This window comes from Salvelinus alpinus, chromosome 14 (assembly GCF_045679555.1).
Source record: "Salvelinus alpinus chromosome 14, SLU_Salpinus.1, whole genome shotgun sequence".
NCBI lineage: Eukaryota > Metazoa > Chordata > Actinopteri > Salmoniformes > Salmonidae > Salvelinus > Salvelinus alpinus.
Genome location: NC_092099.1, coordinates 40,337,084 through 40,363,640, shown reverse-complemented (window position 1 = coordinate 40,363,640; position 26,557 = coordinate 40,337,084). Strand labels below are relative to the sequence as shown.

The following is a 26,557-nucleotide window of genomic DNA, read 5'->3' as shown; positions in this document are numbered from 1 at the left end:
TTATTGTTGCATCACCATCTTTATTGCAAAAAGTACAAACATAACTTTAAGCTACATATTATTTTGACACAGGTCAGGAACTGTCCAGTGAGCAGCACAGCAATTGATAAAACAGGTCCATGTTTGAAACACAAGTGGTTCTGAGCTTAATTCAATATTACACAGGTGAGCTAACAGGCAAAGAAAGCAGGAATGCAGACAGTCATAACTGAGCTACTGTGTCTAACACACCTCTACCTGTTATGTTTGGCGTCTACTGACCAAAAAAGTATGTTATTCGATATTTTTACAATACCAACATTGGGCTCCCTCCCAAGTGGCACAGCGGTCTAAGGCACAGCATTTCAGTGCTAGAGGTGTCACTACAGACCCTGGTTTGATTCCAGGCTGTATCACAACTAGCCGTGATTGGAGTCCCCATAGGGCGGCGCACAATTGGCCCAGCGTCGGCCGGGTTAGAGTTTGGCCGGGGTAGGCCATCATTGTAAATAAGAATATGTCCTTAACTGACTTGCCTGGTTAAATTAACAAATATATATAGCTACTGTAGTAGGTCAAAGCTGTGTGCTGGAAAACCTTGGTATAGCATGGGTGGAGTAGGCATTGTGGTGCTCATGTGAATTTCCTTTCATTTTTGGCTTCAGATCAATGCCTATTTTCACTTAAAACATAGCCTTTTGTTTTTAATATGAGTTAAGGTTCATGTTCACGTCAAGGACCCACATTTACAGAATGCAGAATAATCTGTTGAGAGCTATAATAATAAATGAACACTCTGGTATCCATCAGGTTCAACAATATCATTGTTTTCTTTTTCATATGTTCATGGCTATATATGCCATCTGTTCCAAAGGGAAATTGCTTATTAGATAGCGTTAGCTTTATTTTCTTGCTAGTATTAGGGGCTCTTCTCCATTGTGAGTTAGCGAATCAATGTTATTGAACGCTGATTAAACACCAGTTCCTTCCTGTAGCTGAGGCCTTTGGTCTGCTTTGAGTCAATCAATGTAAGGCTGTGTTTGGTGTGGTTAGGCTCAACCATCAGCCTGTTTCAATGAAGAGAGATTGAGACCTAACAGGGGGCTGGATCTATCGCCCCATTTTGTGTGTGTGTGTATATGTGTGTGTGCATGCGTGTGTGCGTGCGTACGTCTGTGTGTGTGACTGACCATCGATGAGAGGTTTACCCAAGGTTGCCCTGCCTGACAAGTTATCAATAGTTTAGTTTTGCGACTGTGGTGTGGATTGGAAGCTAACTGTTGCTTGATTCCTGCTGTTGTCATGTCATTCTGAGAATGTTCAGTTGAAGTGCTGAACAGCATGTTGAGACTCAGATTGACAGGTTTATTTTTTTATATTGTTTGTTTTGGGGGGGGGGGTGAAAGATCAGCTTTAATATTGCAGATAGATTGTGGCTTCCATCAATGTAATTGTCTTCATCATTTCCAAACCCCCTATATATTTTTTAGTAAATATATAAAAAATAAACACATATTTCCCTTTATTATTTTCCCATAACCCTACCACCCCTCCTATAATTGGAGTAAACTAATGGACAACAACACTTAGCTTTCTAGTTCCAGCTTATACGTACTATATACATTTTACAGACACAGTATATTTTACCCTAGTTATCTTTTGCTTGTTTTTAGTCCCATCCTAAAGCTCCACTCAACCCCTCCCATCTATCTCTGAACACTATCCAGTTTTCTATTTGCCATACACATTCAACTGTGTTGTGATGTTTCACAAAAGTTCTGAACCTTACTATTCTCATTGTTTCTACAGATTGTAAATTAAAGGTAAACATTTTTGCTATTATACAGTATTATTGATCGATTGACTATTACGTTTTAAAATATCCCAGCAGTGCTATTTGCAGTTAGCTCCAGGTAAATGTAGCAATTTTGACAGGCTTAAGTGCCAGAATGAGCAGGAAAATTATTGTAATCGTCGATGGAGCTATAAGGTGATTTGAAGAGCTCAGTCACAACAAATGGCAAATAATTCCCTAAAAATGTCAGCAATTGCATGTTTTTCTGCGGAATCACTGATGTGTCCGGATGATTCCAGAGGACATTTTTAAATAGAGGTAATGGAAGCAATGTGTGTAACACCAGGTTTATGCACTACTGTTATTGGATCGGATAGACGGAGAGTTGAGGGCCTGTGTTTAGATTGTGTGTGTGTTAGGTGATGTGAGGTGAGGCCAGGTGTTTAGGCTGTGTGGGTGATCAGTCTCCACTTGCCATCAAACCCAGCGGTTGAGGTGGAAATGTAATTTGATGAGCAATAACCAAGCAATCACTGCTACCTACTTGCCCCAGTGGCATTACATTAATGCAGAAAGCACAGCCAAACTTGTCTAGGTGATTAGCAGGGTCAAATGTTTTGGAAGCAGCATGTAAGCTGTCAGTCTCACTCAAAGTAATTTGGCTGTTCCAGACATTTTTTTAAACTTTCCTTTGAATTTTGACTTTGAGCCCAAGGCTATTACACTGAACTGTAGTGGGTTCCTTCCTTCTCTTCTTTACAACAACTGAGGCATAGGCTACATTATGAAAGATGTCGTAAAAAGGTAACCTCTTATTACGTTCTAGTCTGTTGTCTATTCTGATACAATGGCACCGGAGGGGATGGCTGCCATTTACAGGCTCCTAAACCAACTGTGCTATTTTTTTCCCCCCATTGTTTGTAACTAATTTTGTACATAAAGTTGCTGCTACCCTCGCTTATGACTGAAAAGAGCTTTTGGACATCAGAACAGCGATTATTCACCTCGAACTGGACGAAGATGTATTCTTTAATGAGTCCGACGTGAAGGATACACTGCTTTCCAGAGACCAGGCCCAAATCCCCGTCATTCAAATCCCCGTCATCCCCGTCATACAAAACTGTAATATCTTATGTTTCACTGAGTCGTGGATGAACGATGACACGGATAATATAGAGCTGGCTGGGTTTTCCATGCATTGGCAGGACAGAGCAGCTACGTCTGGTAAGTCAAGGGGGGGGGGGTGTGTCTCTATTTGTCAATAACTGCTGGTGCGCGATGTGTAATATTAAAGAAGTCTCGATGTATTGCTCACCTAAGGTAAAGTACCTCATGATAAGCTGTAGACCACACTATCTACCGAGAGAGTTCTCATCTATATTATTCGTAGCCGTCTATTTAAAACCCCAAACCGATGCTGGCACTGAGACCGCACTCAACAAGAATGGTCCAAACACACTATGACAGTCGTGAAGAGGGCACCACAAAGCCTATTCCCCCTCAGGAAACTAAAAAGATTTGGCATGGGTCCTCAGATCCTCAAAAGGTTCTACAGCTGCAACATCGAGAGCATCCTGACTGGTTGCATCACTGCCTGGTACGGCAATTGCTCGGCCTCTGACCGCAAGGCACGACAGAGGGTAGTGCGTACGGCCCAGTACATCACTGGGGCTAAGCTCTCTGCCATCCAGGACCTCTACACCAGGCGGTGTCAGAGGAAGGCCCTAAAAATTGTCAAAGACCCCAGCCACCCCAGTCATAGACTGTTCTCTCTACTACCGCATGGCAAGCGGTACCGGAGTGCCAACTCCGGTAGGACAAAAAGGCTTCTCAACAGTTTTTACCCCCAAGCCATAAGACTCCTGAACAGGTAATCAAATGGCTACCCGGACTATTTGCATTGTGTGCCCCCCCAACCCCTCTTTTTACGCTGCTGCTACTCTCTGTTTATCATATATGCATAGTCACTTTAACTATACATTCATGTACATACTACCTCAATTGGGCCGACCAACCAGTGCTCCCGCACATTGGCTAACCGGGCTATCTGCATTGTGTCCCGCCACCCACCACCCGCCAACCCCTCTTTTACACTACTGTTACTCTCTTGTTCATCATATATGCATAGTCACTTTAACCATATCTACATGTACATACTACCTCAATCAGCCTGACTAACCGGTGTCTGTATGTATCCTCGCTACTTTTATAGCCTCGCTACTGTATATAGCCTGTCTTTTTACTGTTGTTTTATTTCTTTACTTACCTATTGCTCACCTAACACCTTTGTTTGCACTATTGGTTAGAGCCTGTAGGTAAGCATTTCACTGTAAGGTCTACACCTGTTGTATTCGGCACACGTGACAAATAAACTTTGATTTTGATTTGATTTGATGAGGCCATAAGTGAACAAAAAAATGATCATCCAGAAGCGGAAATCCTATTGGCCAGGGACTTTAATGCAGGCAAACTAAAATCCATTTGAATTCATTTCTACCAGCATATCACATGTTCAACCAGAGGAAAAAAACTCTAGACCACCTTTACTTCACACACAGAGACGCATACAACGCTCTCCCTCATCCTCCATTTGGCAAATCTGACCATAATTCTACCCTCCTGATTCATGCTTACAAGCAAAAACTGAAGCAGGAAGTACCCGTGACTTGCTCAATACGGAAGTGGTCAAATTTGTATTTGACATTGTTTACCTTTATTTAACTAGGCAGGTCAGTTAAGAACAAATTCTTATTTTCAATGACGGCCTAGGAACAGTGCGTTAACTGCCTCGTTCAGCGGCAGGACGACAGACTTTTACCTTCTCAGCTCAGGGATTCGATCTTGCAAGCTTTCGGTTACTTGTCCGACGCTCTAACCACTAGGCTACCTGCCGCCCCCAATGACGCGGATGCTACGTTAGAGGACTGTTTTGCTAGCATAGACTGGAATATGTTCCGTGATTCATCCAATGGCATTGACGAGTATACCACCTCAGTCACCGGCCTCATCAAATAGTGCATCGGCGACGTCGTCCCCACAGTGACCGTACGTACATATCCCAAACAGAAGCCATGGATTACAGGCAACATCTGCACCGAGCTGAAGGCTAGAGCTGCTGCATTCAAGGAGTGGGACACTAATCTGGACGCTTATAAGAAATCCCGCTATGCCCTCAGACGAACCATCAAACAGGCAATGTGTGAATACAGGACTAAGATGCTCATCGGATGTGGCAAGGCTTGCAAAGTATTACGGACTACAAAGGGAAACCCAGCCGCGAGCTGCCCAGTGACTCGAGCCTACCAGACAAGCTAAATTACTTGTATGCTCGCTTTGAGGCAAGGAACACTGAAGCATGCATGAGAGCACCAGATGTTCTGGATGACTGTGTGATCACGCTCCCCTTAGCCGATATGAGCAAGACCTTAAACAGGTCAACCTTCACAAGGCCGTGGTGCCAGACGGATTACCAGGGCGTGTACTCAGAGAATGCGTGGACCAACTGGCAAGTGTCTTCACTGACATTTTCCACCTCTCCCTGACCAAGTCTGTAATACTTACATGTTTTCAGCAGACCACCAATAGTCCCTGTGCCCAAGAATGTGAAGGTAACCTAACTAAATGACTAATGCACCGTAGCACTCACATCGGTAGCAATGAAGTGCTTTGAAAGGTTGGTCATGGGTCACATCAACACCATTATTCTGGAAACCCAAGACCCACTCCAATTCTCATACCACCCCAACAGATCCACAGATGACGCAATCTCAATTGCACTCCCCACTACCATTTCCCACCTGAACAAAAAGAAAACCTACGTGAGAATGCTGTTCATTGACTACAGCTCAGCATCCAACAGCATAGTGCCCACAAAGCTCATCACTAACCTAAGGACCCTGGAACTAAACACCTCCCTCTGCAACTGGATCCTAGACTTTCTGATGGGCCGCCCCCAGGTGGTAAGGGTAGGCAACAGCACATCTGCCTCAGATCAGCTTGGTAAATAGCTGACAACAACCAGACCCTCTTACCCACGGAAGGGGGGGGGGGGGGTGATACCTTAACACTCTGTCGTAAATTAAGCAGGAGGGGAGTCTCTTCCTTTGCTCCTCAGTATTGGGAAAGAAATCACTTTGTAACAGAAGGTTTTGCCGCCCAAAAACTCTTAACATCCAACAATAAACACTGGGACAATATATTTCAACATCCGAATGTGGGGAATGATGAGAGATGGAACAAGGGAAATTAATGTCTATTTTGTGACGTCATTAAAAAGTGTATAACATTTTTATCATGATAACATTGTAACTTGAAGCGCTTTCACACTGTGTATATCAGGTTTGCATCCTTTATGTTGTGTAGGAAATATCAAGGATGAAGATAATATTTTTGTTAAGATAGGATTGTGATTATAGTTCTATAACGAGATCCTAGTAATGATGATACCTTGTCTCGTAACTAGCCACGCCCTAGGGAGCTCAGAGAGCATGTCAGCATGACAAAACCGCCCCTTTTTACCCAAGGGTATAAGTGATTATTGAGTTTAAGAATTAACATACCAGACTAGAAGGACCACCAGCTGCAGCTAGGTCTACGTTGGCTACGACACTGAAAATCAACACGAGTTGAAGAAGACAAAGTAGACTAACAATCAAGGTTACAGTTGAGTAACTGTTCTAAGTGCTGTATCTAAGAAAGTTAATTTAAGTAGAATCATCTGGTTATTCTCTTCAAACCATTGTCGACTACACTGCTCTCATCACAACCTTGGGGATAATCGACATGGCTGATTAGCTGTCCTCAGAAGACCACTCTTCCAGAACGAGTGAAAGTAAACACAGACAACCAAGGAGAATGGCATTGTGACCTCTTGTGGACAGAGACTTACACTTACCAATCCGAAGGAGAAGGTCCAATCGGACCCTTTTCACGAAGCGAAACCCTTTTCACAAAGGCCTGGGTCCAACAGAGATACACGACGAAGACTTTCAACATGTAAGTACATGCATTACTTCTTACCCGAAAGGGCGGCTGTTCGAGCCAAGGTATTAGGATTACTGTGAGCGAAGTTCCCAAATGTATCCAAGTGTTGTCTCTCTTTCTCTCTCGCGTTTTCTCTCTCTCTTTAACTCTTCATCTTTTGTAACAAGTGTCATATTGTGTTAGTCTGCTAGGGACCTGTTTTCATCGTATTAAGTTTCTAATGAATATCTTATACCGCGTGTGTGTGTATCCTGTGTTATCATTTAGTTTGTTAGTAAATAAATAATCAAATTAATTTGTGTGGTACGGAATAATCAGTAAGACTCGGGTTTGTACAGATTCAAGAAGTCTGCAACTTTCAGAATGAGACTGACATAAGGGAACTATTAATAAGTGACTGTTATCGATATCTATAAATTCTTGAGTTTAATTCGGGAGATTGTAACTCGTTAAACAACTTCTTCCATGGTGCCCCAAATTCCTAATGAGTTAATTGTTACATGCTTAATATAATCTGGTAACAATTAAACATAGTAGGTAATTATTTGATAAATAACAGTCATCACATTAATGAGATTCACATCACGACACTGATCCTCAGGGGTGCGTGCTTAGTCCCCTCCTGTACTCCCTGTTCACCTACGACTGCGTGGCCAAGACCGACTCCAACACCATCATGAAGTTTGCTGACGATACAACAGTCTGACTACCAACAACGATGAGACAGCCTATAGGGGGGAAGTCAGAAACCTGGCAGTGTGATGCCAGGAAAACAACCTCTCCCTCAATGTGAGCAAGACAAAGGAGATGATGTGGACTACAGGAAAAGGAGGGCTGAACAGGCCCCCATTAACATCAACGGGGCTCTAGTGGAGCGGGTCGAGAGTTTCAAGTTCCTTGGTGTCCACATCACCAATAAACTATCATGGCCCAAACACACCAAAACAGTCGTGAAGAGGGCAGGACAACACCTTTTCCCTCTCAGGAAACTGAAAAGATTTGGCAAAGGTCCCCAGATCCTCAAAAAGTTCTACAGCTGCTATTCGCTGTTTATTATCACTGCATAGTCACTTTACCCCAACCTACATGTACAAATTACCTGTACCCCCGCACATGTTACTTTTTATTTCATTTTTTACTTTAGTTTATTTAGTAAATATTTTCTTAACTCTATTTCTTGAACTTTATTGTTGGTTAATGGCTTGTAAGTAAGCATTTCACGGTAAGGTCTACACCTGGTGTATTTTGTGACAAACAAAATTGTATTTTATTTCATTTGATAGTTATGATAAAGGAAAACATAATACTTCGGCATATTTGTTTTTTTAGACACTGCTTGGGTGCAATCATAATCATCTATTAGATTTTCCCTGCTGACAATGGTTATGACTGACAAAAATAAAGTAAACAATATCCTTGAGAATAGTTCATTTGCAGAACTGAACAATACACCAAATTGTAACACCCAAACATTTAAAGCAGACAATCAATTGTCACAGCGGTGCAATTTAACACAAAAATATATTATTATAAGAAAGTATTGTAAATAAAAGTAATTTTTCCATTGAAGCACCTCCGCTGTCTGCGACTGCAAAATTGAATAGCACATCTTTGCATAACCATTGCCTCACTGAAATATCAACATTCAAATTCTCATACATGTGTTTAATCTGTTGAAAATGGCACTGATAATAAATATGAATGTATTGCTAATCCTTCTGCTAACTTCAGAACACATTTCATGCATTTTCAGATTGGGAAAGTGGTCCAATATTTATTCAGGGTACACCTCTGTGACCCCTCTCTTAAGGTTCTGGTATTAGCATGCAACAGTTCACAGTGTTAGGTGAGGTTGGTTGCACTCCGCTGGGTTTTTGAATGAAAAACCTCTGTCACATCTGAGTTGAATGCTCTAGTCTGGAGCCAGTAGTGAGCATCACTGGATTTCACCAGGGGGGCTGGAATAGGATGGTGTTTGTTCCACTCCTAAATGGGATGCATACTGTACACACTTCCCCACAGCATGATGCTGCCACCACCGTGCTTCACCGTAGGGATGGTGCAAAGTTTTCCTCCAGATGTGACGCTTGACATTCAGGCCAAAGACTCATCAGACCAGAGAATCTTGTTCATCATGATCTGAGAGTCCTTTAGGTGCCTTTTGGCAAACTCAATTGAATTTACCACAGGTGGACTTCAATCAAGTTATAGAAACATCTCAAGGACGATCAATGGAAACAGGATGCACCTGAGCTCAATTTTGAATCTCATAGGAAAGGGTCTGAATAGTTATGTAAATAAGGTATTTCTGGTTTTATTTTTAAGAAATTTGCTAAATAATGTCTAAAAACCTGTTTCGCTTTGTCATTATGGGGTATTGTGTATAGATTGATGAGGATTTTTATTTATTTAATCCATTTTAAAATAAGGCTGTAACGTAACAAAATGTGGGAAAAGGGAAGGGGTACGAACACTTTCCGAATGCACTGCATATATACAGTATATCGATTTAAAAAAAATGTTTTTAAGAAACACATTTTCTCTTCTCCTCCGCTCCTAAACGCACGAATGCCAGCCGTCCCATCTTCAGTCATCTGTTCTTTCCACACACAAAATAAAATATACATCTATATTTTTTATTTATTTATATTTTTTTTACAGTTATGACAGTTATTTTATGTTCATGATGGTCTTCATCCATAACTGTCAGTTGCATAGTTATATGGTAATTGTGCCAGCCCTAACTCTGCATTCTACAACAGTGTAGTAGAGCCACTGAAACAAGCAAATCAACAAACATGTACCTGTGTGTAGTCCAGACACAGGATAAGAGTACTGGTTTATTTGGGGATTTCACTACATTAAATGTTGCATCATCAGTAACCTATTACATTGTCAGAATTAATATATTCCAGGTATTATGCATGCACTACATACAGTTGAAGTCGGAAGTTTACATACACCTTAGACAAATACATTTAAACTCAGTTTTTCACAATTCCTGACATTTAATCCAAGTAAACATTTCCTGTCTTAGGTCAGTTAGGATCACCACTTTATTTTAAGAATGTGAAATGTCAGAATAATAGTAGAGAGAATTATTTATTTCAGCTTTTATTTCTTTCATCACATTCCCAGTGGGTCAGAAGTTTACATACACTCAATTAGTATTTGGTAGCATTGCCTTTAAATTGTTTAACTTGGGTCAAAGGTTTCAGGTAGCCTTCCACAAGCTTCCCACAATAGGTTGGGTGAATTTTGGCCCATTCCTCCTGACAGAGCTGGTGTAACTGAGTCAGGTTTGTAGGCCTCCTTGCTCGCACACGTTTTTTGAGTTCTGCCCACAAATGTTCTACAGGATTGAGGTCAGGGCTTTGTGATGGCCACTCCAATACCTTGACTTTGTTGTCCTTAAGCCATTTTGCCACAACTTTGGAAGTATGCTTGGGGTCATTGTCACATTCGTCATCCTCCTCATCTGAGGAGGAGTAGTAAGAAGGATCGGAGGACCAATGCGCAGCGTGATATGAATACATCGTTACTTTTAGGAACGAAGAACACTGAATAACTTACAAAACAATAAAACGAACGTGAAGCTATATATAATAAGTGCAGACACAAGCAACTAACACATAGACATAGACAAACTAGACATACAACATAGAATGCCCACTCAGATCAGACCCTGACAAAACAAAACATAGAAACATACAAAGCAAACTATGGTCAGGGCGTGACAGTCATTGTCCATTTGGAAGACCCATTTGCGACCGAGCTTTAACTTCCTGACTTATGTCTTGAGATGTTGCTTCAATATATCCACATAATTTTCCATCCTCGTGATGCCATCTATTTTGTGAAGTGCACCAGTCCCTTCTGCAACAAAGCACCCCCACAACATGATGCTGCCACCCCCGTGCTTCACGGATGGTGTTCTTCGGTTTGCAAGCATCCCCCTTTTTCCACCAAACATAACGATGGTCATTATTGCCAAACAGTTCTATTTTTGTTTCATCAGACCAGAGGACATTTCTCCAAAAAGTACGATCTTTCTCCCCATGTGCAGTTGTAAACTGTAGTCTGGCTTTTTTATTGCGGTTTTGGAGCAGTGGCTTCTTCCTTGCTGAACGGCCTTACAGGTTATGTCGATATAGGACTCGTTTTACTGTGGATAGAGATACTTTTGTACCTTTTTTCTCCAGCATCTTCACAAGGTCCTTTGCTGTTGTTCCGGGATTGATTTGAACTTTTCACACCAAAGTACGTTTATCTCTAGGAGACAGAACGCGTCTCCTTCCTGAGCGGTATGACGGCTACGTGGTCCCATGGTGTTTATACTTGCGTACTATTGTTTGTACAGATGAACGTGGTACCTTCAGGCATTTGGAAATTGCTCCCAAGGATGAACCAGACTTGTGGAGGTCTACAATTGTTTTTCTGCGGTCTTTTCCCATGATGTCAAGCAAAGAGGCACTGAGTTTGAAGGTAGGCCTTGAAGTACATCCACAGGTACAATTGATGTCAATTAGCCTTTCAGAAGCTTCTAAAGCCATGACATAATTTTCTGGAATTTTCCCAGCTGTTTAAAGGCACAGTCAACTTAGTGTATGTAAACTTCTGACCCAATGGACTTGTGATACAGTCAATTATAAGTGAAATAATCTGTCCGTAAACAATTGTTGCAAAAATGACTTGTTTCATGCCTAAAGTAGAAGTTCTAACCGACTTGCCAAAACTATAGTTTGTTAACAAGACATTTGTGGAGTGGTTAAAAAATTGTTTTAATGACTCCAACCTAAGTGTATGTAAACTTCCGACTTCAACTGTATATGACCAGGTCTCCCTTGCAAAAGAAGTCAAGTTGACCTCAATGGGACTTTTTGGATAAATAAAGGTACATAACAAAAAAACTCTTCAGACAGTTAAAGTTGGTAGATAATGTGGTTTTTAAGGACATTTCCTTGTTTCAGGTAACAAATTGTGGTGGGCAGATGATGATTCAGCCCAACTGGGGACTGTGAACAAGAGAGACGGACGGACTCCTGTGGTCCTGAGGAATAAGACCAGCGGAGTGGTGTACATGAAGGTCTATGACAGGGAGGGACAGAGAGGTGAGGAACCCGCACACGCACACACACACACACACACACACACACACACACACACACAGGCACACACACATTTAATTATGCACTTTTCACTTTTCAATCCCATCTGCTGACATTCATAAATGTGACGCCACGATGTACTACAGTACCTATAGCGCTCTGCATAACATATCAGATCATATCTTAGTAAAGATGTCCATGAAGCTAACATAATGGTATCCTGTCTCCTTACTAATATACTATTCACCATGTCCTTTCCAGGAAGGAACCTGTGTCAGGTGAACAATGGAGGTTGCTCCCAGCTCTGCTTCCCCACATCAGAGAACACCCGTAGCTGCTCCTGTACTGTGGGCTACAACCTGCGCACCGACCGCATGTCCTGTGAGGGTAAGACAACAAGTCTGATTCGCAAATTGACTGTTGCTAAGTAGCACTATAGAAACCTCTGTAATAATTTAAAACATACTACATTTCACTGGGGTAAATGTACTCTCTGCATATTAACTTAACTTACAGTATGTTAATCTTGAAATTCAGAACCAAATCTTGTGTGAGTGCCGTTAACATTTATGTTAACAGTCTGTCACAAGAGACTAACAGTTAAGTAATCCCTGTTTTACCCTGTAGGCATTGAGTCATTTCTGATGTACTCCATCCATGAGGGGATCAGAGGGATTGCCTTGGACCCCAATGACAACATGGAGGCTCTGATGCCCATCACTGGGACCCTGTTCGCTGTGGGGGTGGACTTCCATGCAGGTAGATACCACCAGGGCCAGTGATGGGCATCTCAGAGGAGGAAGGTTGATCAAAGATCTGTTTTGGCTTATAAATCATAATAATTAAGAGTGGGGACCAGGACTAGCAGGACACAGTCATTTACTGCACTCATCTCCTCAGTCAACAGTTAAACCTACAGTTCATTGATTTGATGATGTCTTCCACAGCATACATGAAACATACTCCAATTGGCAGTTTGTATTCAAGAGAAAAATGTCAAGAGAGAGGGAGAAAGAGAGAGAGAGAGAGAGAAAGAAAGAGACAGAAAAAAGGAGAGAAAGAGCTGTATTGTAGTATGCTCTCTAACCCTGTTGAATAATGGTTAGTGGTGCTGTTGAGTTCTGCAGAGATGAAAGAGTAATACGTCCACGTTACTAGAGACGCAGCATGAGAAACACCAAACATTTCTCCACATGCCCTGAACCAGGCCTGTCATAAAGCAATTCCCCAGATATTGTATCAAATGAAGGTAACATGGACATTATAATACATAAACCCAATGGCCTATGCTGGCATTTGTTATAAAAAAGGGTTTTGTCTTGCGTAATTCATGTTCTAAATATGGTGGATTAATTTCAGTTACGAATGGTATGAATAAACTAAGGGCTAGTTGAGCCACGAGGCCAAATGATAACAAACAACCATATAGGCACACCGGGAAAGATAAGGTTTATCTAACACACACACACACACACACACACACTGTAAGTGTTACAGAAATCCTTTGTTTACAAATATATCCCATGAATTGGAGATAAGCGTGGAGAGGAGAGTTGTCATCAGACCACATTTGATAGATTAGGATGAAGGTATGGCACAACATACTGTAAAGTTGCAAGGCAGGACTTACCACACACACTACCCAAAGAGAATAATAGGAAATTAGGAAACTAGTCTAAAGCAACAAAAAAAATATCAAAGATTAAACCCGGAGCTAAAATTAGCAGCTAGCAGGCTGGGTGGGTATGTATAGGGTCTTGGTTTCCCTCCCCTTTGTTGCTGTGATACAGGTGAACATGCAAACGTCTAGCTAAACTCAGAGTCAGCCAGCAGCAGCAGTGGATAGCTCACACATACTATTTTCATGTCATTATGAGGTAGATCATTGGTGCAAAAAAAATATGAAAGCCTTCCAGCTGGAACATGTCACATGTAAGATATGTGTTAACAGAGTGTGAATTCTGTGTAAATAGGAAGGGGCAAATCAACATATGATTCTGCCTATCCTCCCGACAACCTGGGCCCACTGTACAGACAGGCAAATACCGAAATGTACTTAAGGCTTTAAGGCTGGACTTGGAAACGAATGGCAATTTCATCCTGTCAGATATGAAATAGAGTTAGCCATTTAGATACTATGCTTTGCATATGCAATTTATTTTCCAATAAAACCTGGTATACAATAGCCTTTTCATTTCCCGGTATTGCATGTCAACAAAGAAATAAGCAGTCGTGTAAAGTACTTAAGTTAAAATACTTTAAAGTACTACTTAAAGTGGAACTGACAGCGTTTTAACTACTTTGCAAATATGCAACAAACAGGCAATCATAATACACTCTATATACAAAAGTATGCAGACACCACTTCAAATTATTGGATTTGGCTATTTCAGCCAAACCTGTTGCTTACAGGTGTATAAAATCGACTACACAGCCATGCAATCTCCATAGACAAACATTGGTAGTAGAATGGCCTTACTAAAGATCTCAGTGATTTTCAACTTGGCTCCGTCAACAAGTCAGTTTGTCAAATTTCTGCACTGCTAGAGCTGCCCCGGTCAACTGTGTGCTGTATTGTGAAGTGGAAACGTCTTGGAGCAACAACGGCTCAGCTGTGAAGTGGTGGGCCACACATGTTTGACGAGCAGGTTTCCACATACTTTTGGTTATGCAGTGTAACAGTCAAAAATATAAAATTCCCAGTTTATGCTACAAAACCAACTTCGTTAGAGGTTTTAAAAATATGTTATATTTGACAAAATATCACATGATGTACATTAAGGCATTGTTGGCAGAATAGATGGATGCAGTTCAATGCATGATTCATATAATTCACCAGTCCAAAAAATATTGCTATCATGTTGTAAATCACAACTGGCCTGGTACATTGTTTCCTGCCTCCACGAATTCGGAATGCACTGTTTCCGTTTCAATGACTTAAAGTTTTGGACAAAAACGGACGAACATAACTAAGGCTGGGAATGTCAATACAATCAAACTAGCAAGGGCAATGATCACAAGTCAATCATTATGTGGCTAATAGGCTAGCGTATCTATTTATGTAGCTAGCTATTTAGCTGCTGGGAGGATGTCATGTCATTGGAGGAGTGGGTGAGAGACAAACTTCTTCCCCTCATATAATTTTTCAGTGGCTACAGCTAGAGATCCAGGTGTCATTTGGTTAGTTACCAATAAAAGTGAATTTATTTGCTAGCTAGCTAGCTAAACTGAACTTGAATGACTGTTATCCACTTAGCATATCTCTTGCATTCGTAAATTCTCTCTGGCTATCTACTCCGACTTCAGAGCACCCTCGTCTGAGTGTGCCAGAGCACAGAATAACGGATGAATTTACAAACATGCAACACCTGCTGAATATGACAGGTGTCAGTAAATGTAATGAAATTGTTGCCACTTGCTAGCTACTTGCAGACATAAATGAGAGAACACCTCACTTTGATCATTTTACTCACCCTAGCAGAGCTTGTTAGGCTGTGCTCGCATTATCTAGAGCATTGAGATGGTAACTGTGCTGCCGGCAACAACTTAATTATGTTTTTTGGGGCGACGTTTACTGACACCGGTCATATTCCTAAATTCCTGTAATTCTGTGCTCTTGCACACTCAGACAAGAGTGCTCTGAAATCAGAGTAAATAGCCAGAGTGAATTTATAAATGCACCCAGTGTCAATAGTGCAGTGTGCGCTCAATGCTAGGAGAGTGAAACACTCTGAATTTACGAACAGACAAGTACGCACCCTTAGTTGTCAATCAAATGTATTTGCCGTCGATCAAATGGGCTGGTAGGCAATTGGGGCGGCAGGTAGCCTAGTGGTTAGAGCGTTGGGCTAGTAACCGAAAGGTTGCAATATCGAATCCCTGAGCTGACAAGGTAAAAATCTGTTGTTCCACCCCTGAACAAGGCAGTTAACCCACTGTTCCTAAGCTCTCATTGAAAATAAGAATTTGTTCTTAACTGACTTGTCTAGTTAAATAAAGGTAAAATAAAGAAAAAATTAAGTTGGGTCAAGCATGCATTGGCAGGCAAGATGGAGAAGGATGAGCAGGCTACTATTTCTTATTGTTTGTCAGTGAAATTTTGACAGCCATCTAGCTGAAAAAGTTTGAGAGGGTTTATCTAAAGTTCCCTCATTAGGTGTTAGCTCATCTCGCTCTGGCTAGCAATAGTTGTTGATATTCATGACTGAGGGAGAGAGAGCCTACCTCACATGGTTGTGTGACCAATAGGACTGTAAAGTGCCCAATTGTAAGTGGACTCCCCATGGTATTTACATATTTGCAGAGATCCATTCGGGTGTATTTTGTGGCTTGTGGCGAATGCTTTCTAATGATCTAAAGTCGTGCTGTTGCTACTGCCTGTAAACACACACTCCAGTTCAAAGTGAATGATGGCAAGTCCGTGTGGCAAATGGCTTATTTGCATAAAGGCCTACTGTAGCTCTGATTGGCTATGGTGCACAGGTCTGTGTAGACTAAGGTCTGTGTTTATTATATTTTATTTACTGCAGCGTCTGTTGTCCAAACGCACGGCTGCTTTCCCACTCTATTGCTCTAGAATTTTCCCAAATGCCTTACTCTACATCATTCCCAAACATTCTATGAATTTATGAAAACGTGAAAATGACCATATCAAAGTGTGCTGTCAGTTCCACTTTAATAGTTTTTTGGGGTATCTGTACTTTACTTTACTATTTATATTTTTGACAACTTTTAGTTTTAGTCCACTACATTTCAAAAAAAAATAATGTACTTTTTACTCAATACATTTTCCCTGACACCCAAAAGTACTCATCACATTTTGAATGCTTAGCAGGGCAGGAAAATGGTCCAATTCACACACTTAAGAGATTATCCTTACTTCAAGATGGTGCTGACAGAGAGGGTTGCCTCGCTCTAGTCCTTAGGAAACTATGCAGTATTTTGTTTTTTTTGTATTATTTCTCACATTGTTAGCCCAGAAAATCTTAAGTGTTATTACATACAGCCAGGAAGAACTATTGGATATCAGAGCGACGTCAACTTACCAGTACTACGACCAGGAATACGACTTTCCCAAAGCAGATCCTTTGTTCAAACCACCCAAGGCATTCGAACTGATTCCAGAGGCTGACCCAAAACAACAACGCCGCAGAAGAGGTAGACGGAGTGGCCTTCTGGTCAGACTTCGGAGGCGCACACACCACCCACGGCTTCCGAGTATATTACTCGCTAATGTCCAGTCTCTAGATAACAAGGTAAATGTAATTAGGGCAAGGTTTGCTTTCCAGAGAGACATGCGGGATTGTAACATACTCTGTTTCACGGAAACATGGCTCTCTGGGGACATGCTGTCGGTACAGCCACCAGGATTCTTTGTGCGTTGCGCCGACAGGAATTAACATCTCTCCGGGAAGAAGAAGGGCGGGGGGTGTATGTTTCATGATTAACGGCTCATGGTGTAATTGTAACAACATCCAGGAACTCAAGTCCTTTTGTTCACCTGACCTAGAATTCCTCACAATCAAATGCCGTCCGCATTATCTCCCAAGATAATTATTGTTGGTTATTGTCACAGCCAAGTACATCCCCCCTCAAGCTGACACCACAACAACCCTCAAGGAACTCCATTGGAAGCTATGCAAACTTTAAACCATGTATCCGGAGTCTGCATTTATTGTAGCTGGGGATTTTAACTAAGCAAATTTGAGAACAAGGCTACCTAAATTCTATCAAAATATTTATTGTAGTACCCGGGCTGGCAAAACACTGGATCACTGCTACTATAACTTTTGCGATGCATACAAGGCCCTCCCCCGCCCTCCGTTTGGCAAATCTGACCACGACTCCATTTTGTTCTCCCCTCCTATAGGCAGGAACTCAAACAGAATGTAGCCGTGACAAGTACCATTCAACGCTGGTCTGACCAATCGGATTCCATTATTTTGATCACACGGACTGGGACATGTTTCGTGTAGCCTCAGAGAATAATATAGATTTATACGCTGATTCGGTGAGTGAGTTAATAAGGAAGTGCAAATGAGATGTTGAACCCACTGTGACTTTTAAAAACAACCCTAACCAGAAACTGTGTATAGATGGCGGCATTCGTGCAAAACTGAAAGCGAGATCCACCGCATTTAACCATGGAAAGATGACTGGGAATATGGAGAAAATATAAACAGTGCAGTTATTTCCTCCGCAAGGCATTCAAACAAGCGAAAAATCAGTATAGGGACAAAGTGGAGTCGCAATTCAAAGGCTCAGACACTAGACGTATGTGGCAGGGTCAACAAACAATCACTTGATTGTCTACAGACAATCACTTCGCTGATCTTCAACACTGGGACCCCACAAGGGTGCATGCTCAACCCCCTTCCTGTATTCCCTGTTCACCCATGACTGCGTGGCCATGCACTCCTCCAACTTGAAGTTTGCAGACGACACAACAGTAGTAGGCTTGATCACTAACAAGGACGAGACAGCCTATAGAGAGGAGGTGAGGTGACCCATAGTGTGGTGCCAGGAAAACAACCTCTCACTCAACACCAACAAAACAAAGGAGATGATTGTGGACTTCAGGAAACAGCAGAGGGAGCACCCCCCCCCCCCCCCTATCAACATCAACGGGACAGCAGCGGAGAAGGTGGAAAGTTCCTCGGCGTACAATTCACAGACAAACTCAAATGGTCCACCCACACAGACAGTGTGGTGAAGAAGACGCAACAGCGCCTCTTCAACCTCAGGAGGCTGAAGAAATTTGACTTGTCACCTAAAACCCTCACAAACTTTTACTTATGCACAATTGAGAGCATCCTGTCGGGCTGTATCACCGGCTGGTACAGCAACTGCACTGCCCACAACCGCAAGGCTCTCCGGAGGGCGGTGCGGTCTGCACAACACATCACTACCCGCCCTCCAGGACACCTACAGCACCTGATGTCACAGGAAGGCCAAAACTTTAATCAAGGACAACAACCACCCGCGCCACTGCCTGTTCACCCTACTACCATCCAGAAGGCGAGGTCAGTACAGGTGCATCAAAGCTGGGACTGAGAGACTGAAAAATAGCTTCTATCTCAAGGCGATCAGACTGTTAGACAGCCATCAATAACTGCCTACATACAGACTTTAAATCATTGGATCACTAGTCACAAATGGATCACTAGTCACTTTATTAATGCCACTTTAATAATGATGATCATATATCTTGCATTACTCATCCCGTATGTATATACTGAATTTTATACCATCTATTGCATCTTGCCTATGCCGCTCAGTCATTGCTCATACATATATTTGTATGTACTTATTCGTATTCCATCCTTTTACTTAGATTTGTATGTATTAGGTAGTTGTTGTTAGATTACTTGTTAGATATTACTGCACTGTCGGAACTACAAGCACAAGCATTTCTCAACACTCGCAATAACATCTGCTAACCATGTGTATGTGCCCAATAATATTGTATTTGATTTAGATTACTGTCTCTGATCTGGCAGACTCACTTATGTCTGAGTTTTTAAGTGTGCCCCTGGCTCTGTAAAAAAAAAATAAAAAAAAAATCACGCCTTCTGGTTTGCTTATTATAAGGAATTTGAAATGATTCATACTTTTACTTTTACATTTGATACTTAAGTACAATTGAAGTCAGAAGTTTACATACAATTAGGTTAGAGTCATTAAAACTTGTATTTCAACCACTCCACAAATTTCTTGTTAATAACAAATCATAGTTTTGGCAAGTCGGTTAGGACATCTACTTTGTGCCTGACACAGGTCATTTTTCCAACAATTGTTTACAGATAGATTATTTCACTTATAATTCGCTGTATCATAATTCCAGTGGGTCAGAAGTTGACTGTGCCTTTAAACAGCTTGGAAAATTCCAGAAAATGATGTCAAGGCTTTAGAAGCTTCTGATAGGCTAATTGACATCATTTGAGTCAATTGAAGGTGTACATGTGGATGTACTTCAAGGTCTACCTTCAAACTCAGTGCCTCTTTGCTTGACAACATGGGAAAATAAAAAGAAATCAGCCAAGACCGCAGGAAAAAAATTGTAGACCTCCACAAGTCTGGTTCATCCTTGGGAGCAATTTCCAAATGCCTGAAGGTACCATGTTCATCTGTACAAATAATAGTACGCAAGTATAAACACCATGGGACCACGCAGCCATCATACAGCTCAGGAAGGAGATGCGTTCTGTCTCCTAGAGATGATCGTACTTTGGTGTGAAAAGTGCAAATCAATCGCAGAACAACAGCAAAGGACCTTGTGAAGATGCTGGAGGAAACAAGTACAAAAGTATCTATATCCACAGTAAAATTAGTCCTATATCGACATAACCTGAAAAGCCGCTCAGCAAGGAAGAAGCCACGGCTCCAAAACCGCCATAAAAAAGTCAGACTACAGTTTGCAACTGCACATGGGGACAAAGATCGTACTTTTTGGAGAAATGTCCTCTGGTCTGATGAAACAAAAATAGAACTGTTTGGCCATAATGACCATCGTTATGTTTGGAGGAAAAAGGGGGATGCTTGCAAGCCGAAGAACACCATCCCAACCGTGAAGCATGGTGGTGGCAGCATCATGTTGTGGAGGTGCTTTGCTGCACGAGGGACTGGTGCACTTCACAAAATAGATGGCATCATGAGAATGAAAACTATGTGGATATATTGAAGCAACATCTCAAGACATAAGTCAGGAAGTTAAAGCTTGGTCGCAAATGGGTCTTCCAAATGGACAATGACCCCAAGCATACTACCAAAGTTGTTGCAAAATGGCTTAAGGACAACAAAGTCAAGGTATTGGAGTGGCCATCACAAAGCCCTGACCTCAATCCCATAGAAAATTTGTGGGCAGAACTGAAAAAGCGTGTGTGAGCAAAGTGGCCTACAGACCTGACTCAGTTACAGCAGCTCTGTCAGGAGGAATGGGCCAAAATTCACCCAACTTATTGTGGGAAGCTTGTGGAAGGCTACCCGAAACGTTTGACCCAAGTTAAACAATTTAAAGGCAATGCTACCAAATACTTATTTAGTGTATGTAAACTTCTTACCCACTGGGAAGGTGATGAAAGAAATAAAAGCTGAAATAAATAATTTTCTCTACTATTATTCTGACATTTCACATTCTTCAAATAAAGCGGTGATCCTAACTGACCTAAGACAGGAAATGTTTACTAGTATTAAATGTCAGGAATTGTGAACAACTGAGTTTAAATGTATTTGGCTAATGTGTATGTAAACTTCCGACTACAACTGTATATTTTAGAAATTACATTTTTCTTTTGATACTTAAGTAAATTTTAAACCTTATATTTTAAGAGTAGTATTTTACTAGGTGTCTTTCACTTTCACTTGAGTTATTTCCTGTTAAGGTTGCTTTACTTTTACTCAAGTATGACAATTGGGCACTTTTTCCACCACTGGAAATTAGGTCTGAATGGATGTACGGATACGGTAACAACTATCATACTTTATATCATCATAATAATAAAAGATTGCTCCATGAAGAGTTAAAGAATGTTCCATAAAAAACTGGTATGTTAAGAAGGAGGCTATGTAATGTACCTACCTTTTCCACAGTAGTACAAAAGGATCAGTTCCACACTCTAGGAATACCAAGACTACTAAAGAATACCAAGAATACCAAGTTTGCAGTCTACACAGAAATGTATATAGAATATTACGAGTGTGCAATTTTTTTTCCTTACTTTGTTTCCTGCCTATCCACAGGTAATGACACAGTGTACTGGACAGACATGGGCCTGAACACAATCTCCAGAGCCAAGAGGGATCAGACCTGGAGGGAGGACATCATTACTACGGGCATTAGCAGGGTAGAGGGCATCGCAGTGGACTGGATTGCTGGTCAGTATTGTCTTCTGTAAAATGTAAAAAATGGGTTCTTACTATGTGGATATACCCCCCAAGATTTTATCTCATGAGATTAACCTGTATAAATAAAGGTATACATAAAAAATATTCAAATCAAATTGAAAGATAGCCATTGGGATAAATGATGCAAGCACAAGTCTGTGCTTTAAAGTTACACGTTCGTGTTGTGATTATCTCCTTAGTTTCTGATGAGTAAGAGTAACAATGTTCTTTGTACTCTGATAACAGTATATTTGTCTTCCTCCCACAGGTAATCTTTACTGGACAGACCATGGTTTCAACCTCATAGAGGTTGCCCGTCTTAGTGGTACCTACCGTTGTGTAGTCATCTCAGAGGGACTTGACCAACCTAGAGCCATCGCTGTTCATCCACAGAAAGGGTATGTCTATTTGTGCGTGTGTGTACGTGCGCCAGGGGCGTCAATTGGGTGTGCATACCCTAGATCAACACCAACAATTTAAAATAGGCTACTAAAATCATTCCAATCCCGATTAAAAGGCTAATGTAGTTTAGTGCTATTATACTTCTGACTTTAAGACCTTGCGGACGCCTGGGAGTGGGAGGTAAGGCTGTTTGTATGGCTGGTAGGCTTTATAGAAAGCAGAAATCTGTATATAATGACGAGATGCTTATGTCTCCGTCGTAACAATGGGAGTTGTTGTCTCAAAGGCGGGAAGGCAAGTGATGGTTGGAAGTGCAAAATCGTCTAGAATGTCATTGTATGCTGTAAAGTAAATTTTTCGGAACAGCTGGTCAGTGTTGTAACTGTGGACAGACGATTTTTACGTGCTAAGCACTTCAGCACTCGGCGGTCCTGTTCTGTGAGCTTGCATGGTCTACCAATTTGCGGCTGAGCCGTTGTTACTACTAGAAGTTTCCACTTCACAATAACATCACTTACAGTTGACCTGGGAAGCTCTAGCAGGGCATACATTTGACAAACTGACTTGCTGGAAAGGTGGCATCTTAGGACTGTGCCACGTTGAAAGTCACTGAGCTCTTCAGTAATGCCATTCTACTGCCAATGTTTGTCTATGGAGATTGCATGGCTGTGTGCTCGATTTTATACACCTGTCAGCAACTGGTGTGGCTGAAACAGCTGAAACCATGTACTTTGTACGTATATACATTACCAGTGAAAAGTTTGGACATACCTACTCATTCAAGGTTTTTACTTGATTTTACTATTTTCTCCATTGTAGAATAATAGTGAAGACATCGAAACTATGAAATATGAAATGAAATAACACATATGGAATCATGTAGTAACCAAAAAGATTCTTCAAAGTAGCCACCCTTTGCCTTGATGATAGCTTTGAACACTCTTGGCATTCTCTCAACCAGCTTCATGAGGAATGCTTTTCCAACAGTCTTAAAGGAGTTCCCACATATGCTGAGCACTTGGCTGCTTTTCCTTCAATCTGCAGTCCAACTCATCCCAAACCATCTCAATTGGGTTGAGGTCGGGTGATTGTGGAGACCAGATCATCTGATGCATCACTCCAACACTCTCCTTCTGGGTCAAATAGCCCCTACATTTTGAGTAAAGCCAGTGTGTCTATCTATGCGGATGACTCAACAGTGAAATAAATGACTGCAACACTTAACGAGTGGGTGGAAAGGAATAAGTTAGTCTTAAATATTTCTGAAACTAAAAGCATTGTATTTGGGACAAATCATTCACTAAACCCTAAACCTCAACTAAATATTGTAATAAATAATCTGGAAATTGAGCAAGTTGAGGTGACTAAACTGCTTGGAGTAACCCTGGATTGTAAACTGTCATGGTCAAAACATATTGATACAACAGTAGCTAAGATGTGGAGAAGTATGTCCATAATAAAGCGCTGCTCTACCTTCTTAACAGCACTGTCAACAAGACAGGTCCTGCAGGCCCTAGTTTTGTCGCACCTGGACTACTGTTCAGTCGTGTGGTCAGGTGCCACAAAAAGGGACTTAGGAAAATTGCAACTGGCTCAGAACAGGGCAGCATGGCTGGCTCTTGGATGTACACAGAGCACTAATATTAGTAATATGCATGTCAATCTCTCCTGGCTAAAAGTAGAAGAGAGATTGACTTCAATACTACTTGTATTTACGAGAGGTATTGACATGTTGAATGCATCGAGCTGTCTGTTTGAACTACTGGCGCACAGCTCGGACACCCATGCATACCCCACAAGACATGCCTCAAGAGGTCTCTTCACAGGCCCCAAGTCCAGAACAGACTATGGGAGGCGTACAGTGCTACATAGAGCCATGACTACACGGAACTCTATTCCACATCAAGTAACTGAACCAAGCAGTAAAATTTGATTTCATTCAAAAACAAATAAAAAATACACCTTATGGAACAGCAGGGACTGTGAAGCAACAAAAACATAAGCACAGACACATGGATTACACACACACACACACACACACGATAACATACTCACTACACACACGTACACATGGAAATTGTGCTGTAGATATGTGGTAGTGGTGGAGTAGGGGCCTGTGGGCACACAGTGTGTTGTGGAATCTGTGGATGTATTTTTATGTTTTTAAAATTGTATAAACTGCTAAATGTTATTTTACCCCAGGAAGAGTAACTGCTACCTTGCAAGCAGCTAATGGGGATCCATAATAAATACAAATACAAAACCTTGTGAAGCTGGTTGAGAGAATGCCAAGAGTGTGCAAAGCTGTCATCAAGGCAAAGGGTGGCTACTTTGAAGAAATTCTAAAATTAAATATGTTTTGGTTGTTTAACACTTTTTTGGTTACCACATGATTCCATATGTGTTATTTAATAGTTTTGATGTCTTCACTATTATTCTACATATAAAAAATCTTGAATGAGTAGGTGTGTCCAAACTTTTGACTGGTACTGTATTTATTTATAAATAATACAAATAAATCCTTGGAGGAAATCCCCCCAGCTCAGACCAGTAGAAACATGCTCAGACCAGTAGAAACACGCTTCGATGTGCTCCTAGCTCCTGCAGTGATGTTTGTTGTCATGCCTGACCTATGTGAAGTTGTTTAGCAGTTGTAGGTGGTGTGTGCAGTCACAGTATGATTTGTTTCAGTTTGCTACTAAAGGTCCGAGATCGACTGTTGACACTGCGTGAAAGAACAGCTGGAGGCTCGTGACAGGCTCACATTTCAACCATTTTCTGAAAACAGAGGGCTGTAACACCACAGTATCCTCTCTAGACCCAATAGAAGTAGGCTTTGAGGTGAACTACATTGTAACACTATATGATTTCAGTTGCATAACCTCTGATAACCTCCTTATCACATTAGATCAGACATGTTGTGTATCCTTTCAGATCTGTTAATGTTGTCCAAGCAGTTAGATGTCAATAATATTGCTGTTGACCACTATGCCCCTCTCTCTCTCTCTCTCTCTCTCTCTCTCTCTCTCTCTCTCTCTCTCTCTCTCTCTCTCTCTCCCTCTCTCTCTCTCTCTCTCAATTGAATGAAATTCAAAGTGCCTTATTGGCATGGGAAACATGTTTACATTGCCAAAGCAAGCAAAATAGATAATAAACAAAAGTGAAATTAACAATAAAAAATGTACAGTAAATATTACACTCACAAAAGTTTCAAACTAATAGAGACAAATGTCATATTATGGCTATGTACAGTGTTGTAACGATGTGCAAATAGTTAAAGTACAAAAGGGAAAATAAATAAACATAAATATGGGTTGTATTTACAATCTCTCTCTCTCTCCCCCTCCCTCTCTCTCCCCCTCCCTCCCCTCCCTCCCTCTGGTAGGTATCTGTTCTGGACAGAGTGGGGCCAGAGCCCCTGCATAGGGAGAGCCCGTCTAGATGGGTCTGATCAGGTCACCCTGGTCAACACTGGCATCGCCTGGCCCAACGGGATCTCCATAGACTATGAGGTACAGTACAGGGCTTCCTCCTGGTCCATCTATGTCCTATTTGCTCTTATCCATCCACCCCATCCTAAAGCAGTTTTATAACAGCATCCTATCCTCATCTTCCTTTGTTTGGATAAAATGTACCCAATTTACCCCATAACTTTGCAGGAAAATAGATTATACTGGTGTGACGCCCGCACTGACAAGATAGAGAGGATCAACCTTGAGACGGGTGAGAGCAGGGAGATTGTACTGTCAGTGGCCAACGTAGACCTCTTCTCCGTGGCCGTGTTCGGAGCTTACATCTACTGGTCTGACAGGTAATTTATTATTTCCTTAAATGCACACAGAGTGGGCTGCAAAGTCCGATCCTCTAACCCTTAATCTCAGGGGTCTCAGTGGGAAGATCCTCAGGGGAGTATTTTTACATGATTAGGTGCACCATCTCTTTATGTAAATGTACTAGCATATCTCAATGTCATTATCAAGGGCAAGTCCCTTTACCTTTTGTCAAACCAGTTATCTTGAGGTATTTCATGCTTGCTTGGTTATTTTCTTTATGATAAAGTGCCATTGTTAAAATAAATTATGCCAGCTTTTCTATTTTCTGTCATTTAGAAAAGTGTAACGTTTTAATGTCACACGCACAAGTACAGTGAAATTACTTTCTTGCAAACTCAAAACCCAACAATGCAATAATCAAAAACAAAACCCAACAATGCAATAATCAAAAACAAAACCCAACAATGCAATAATGCAATAATCAAAAACAATGTAATAGTAGAAAAAAACGAGAGATAAGAAGAACACAATAAGTAAGTAAGCATACTATATACATGGTCAGTTCCAATACTATTTACAATGTGCAGGAATACTGGAGTGATGGAGGTAGATATGTATAGGGGTAAGGTGAGTAG

The 26,557-nt window shown here is 41.3% G+C and overlaps 1 protein-coding gene across 1 annotated transcript in view; it reads left to right on the top strand.

Annotated features, from left to right (window-relative positions):
- The window catches only part of LOC139538915 (low-density lipoprotein receptor-related protein 1B-like), a 555,698-nt gene that overhangs the window by 377,977 nt on the left and 151,164 nt on the right, over positions 1–26,557 (top strand). The window contains exons 32-38 of the mRNA XM_071341488.1: positions 11,728–11,868; positions 12,127–12,252; positions 12,493–12,624; positions 21,604–21,738; positions 22,016–22,145; positions 25,535–25,661; positions 25,809–25,960. Of these exons, the coding sequence (XP_071197589.1) occupies positions 11,728–11,868; positions 12,127–12,252; positions 12,493–12,624; positions 21,604–21,738; positions 22,016–22,145; positions 25,535–25,661; positions 25,809–25,960 (943 nt within the window). The remainder of the gene's footprint in view (positions 1–11,727; positions 11,869–12,126; positions 12,253–12,492; positions 12,625–21,603; positions 21,739–22,015; positions 22,146–25,534; positions 25,662–25,808; positions 25,961–26,557) is intronic.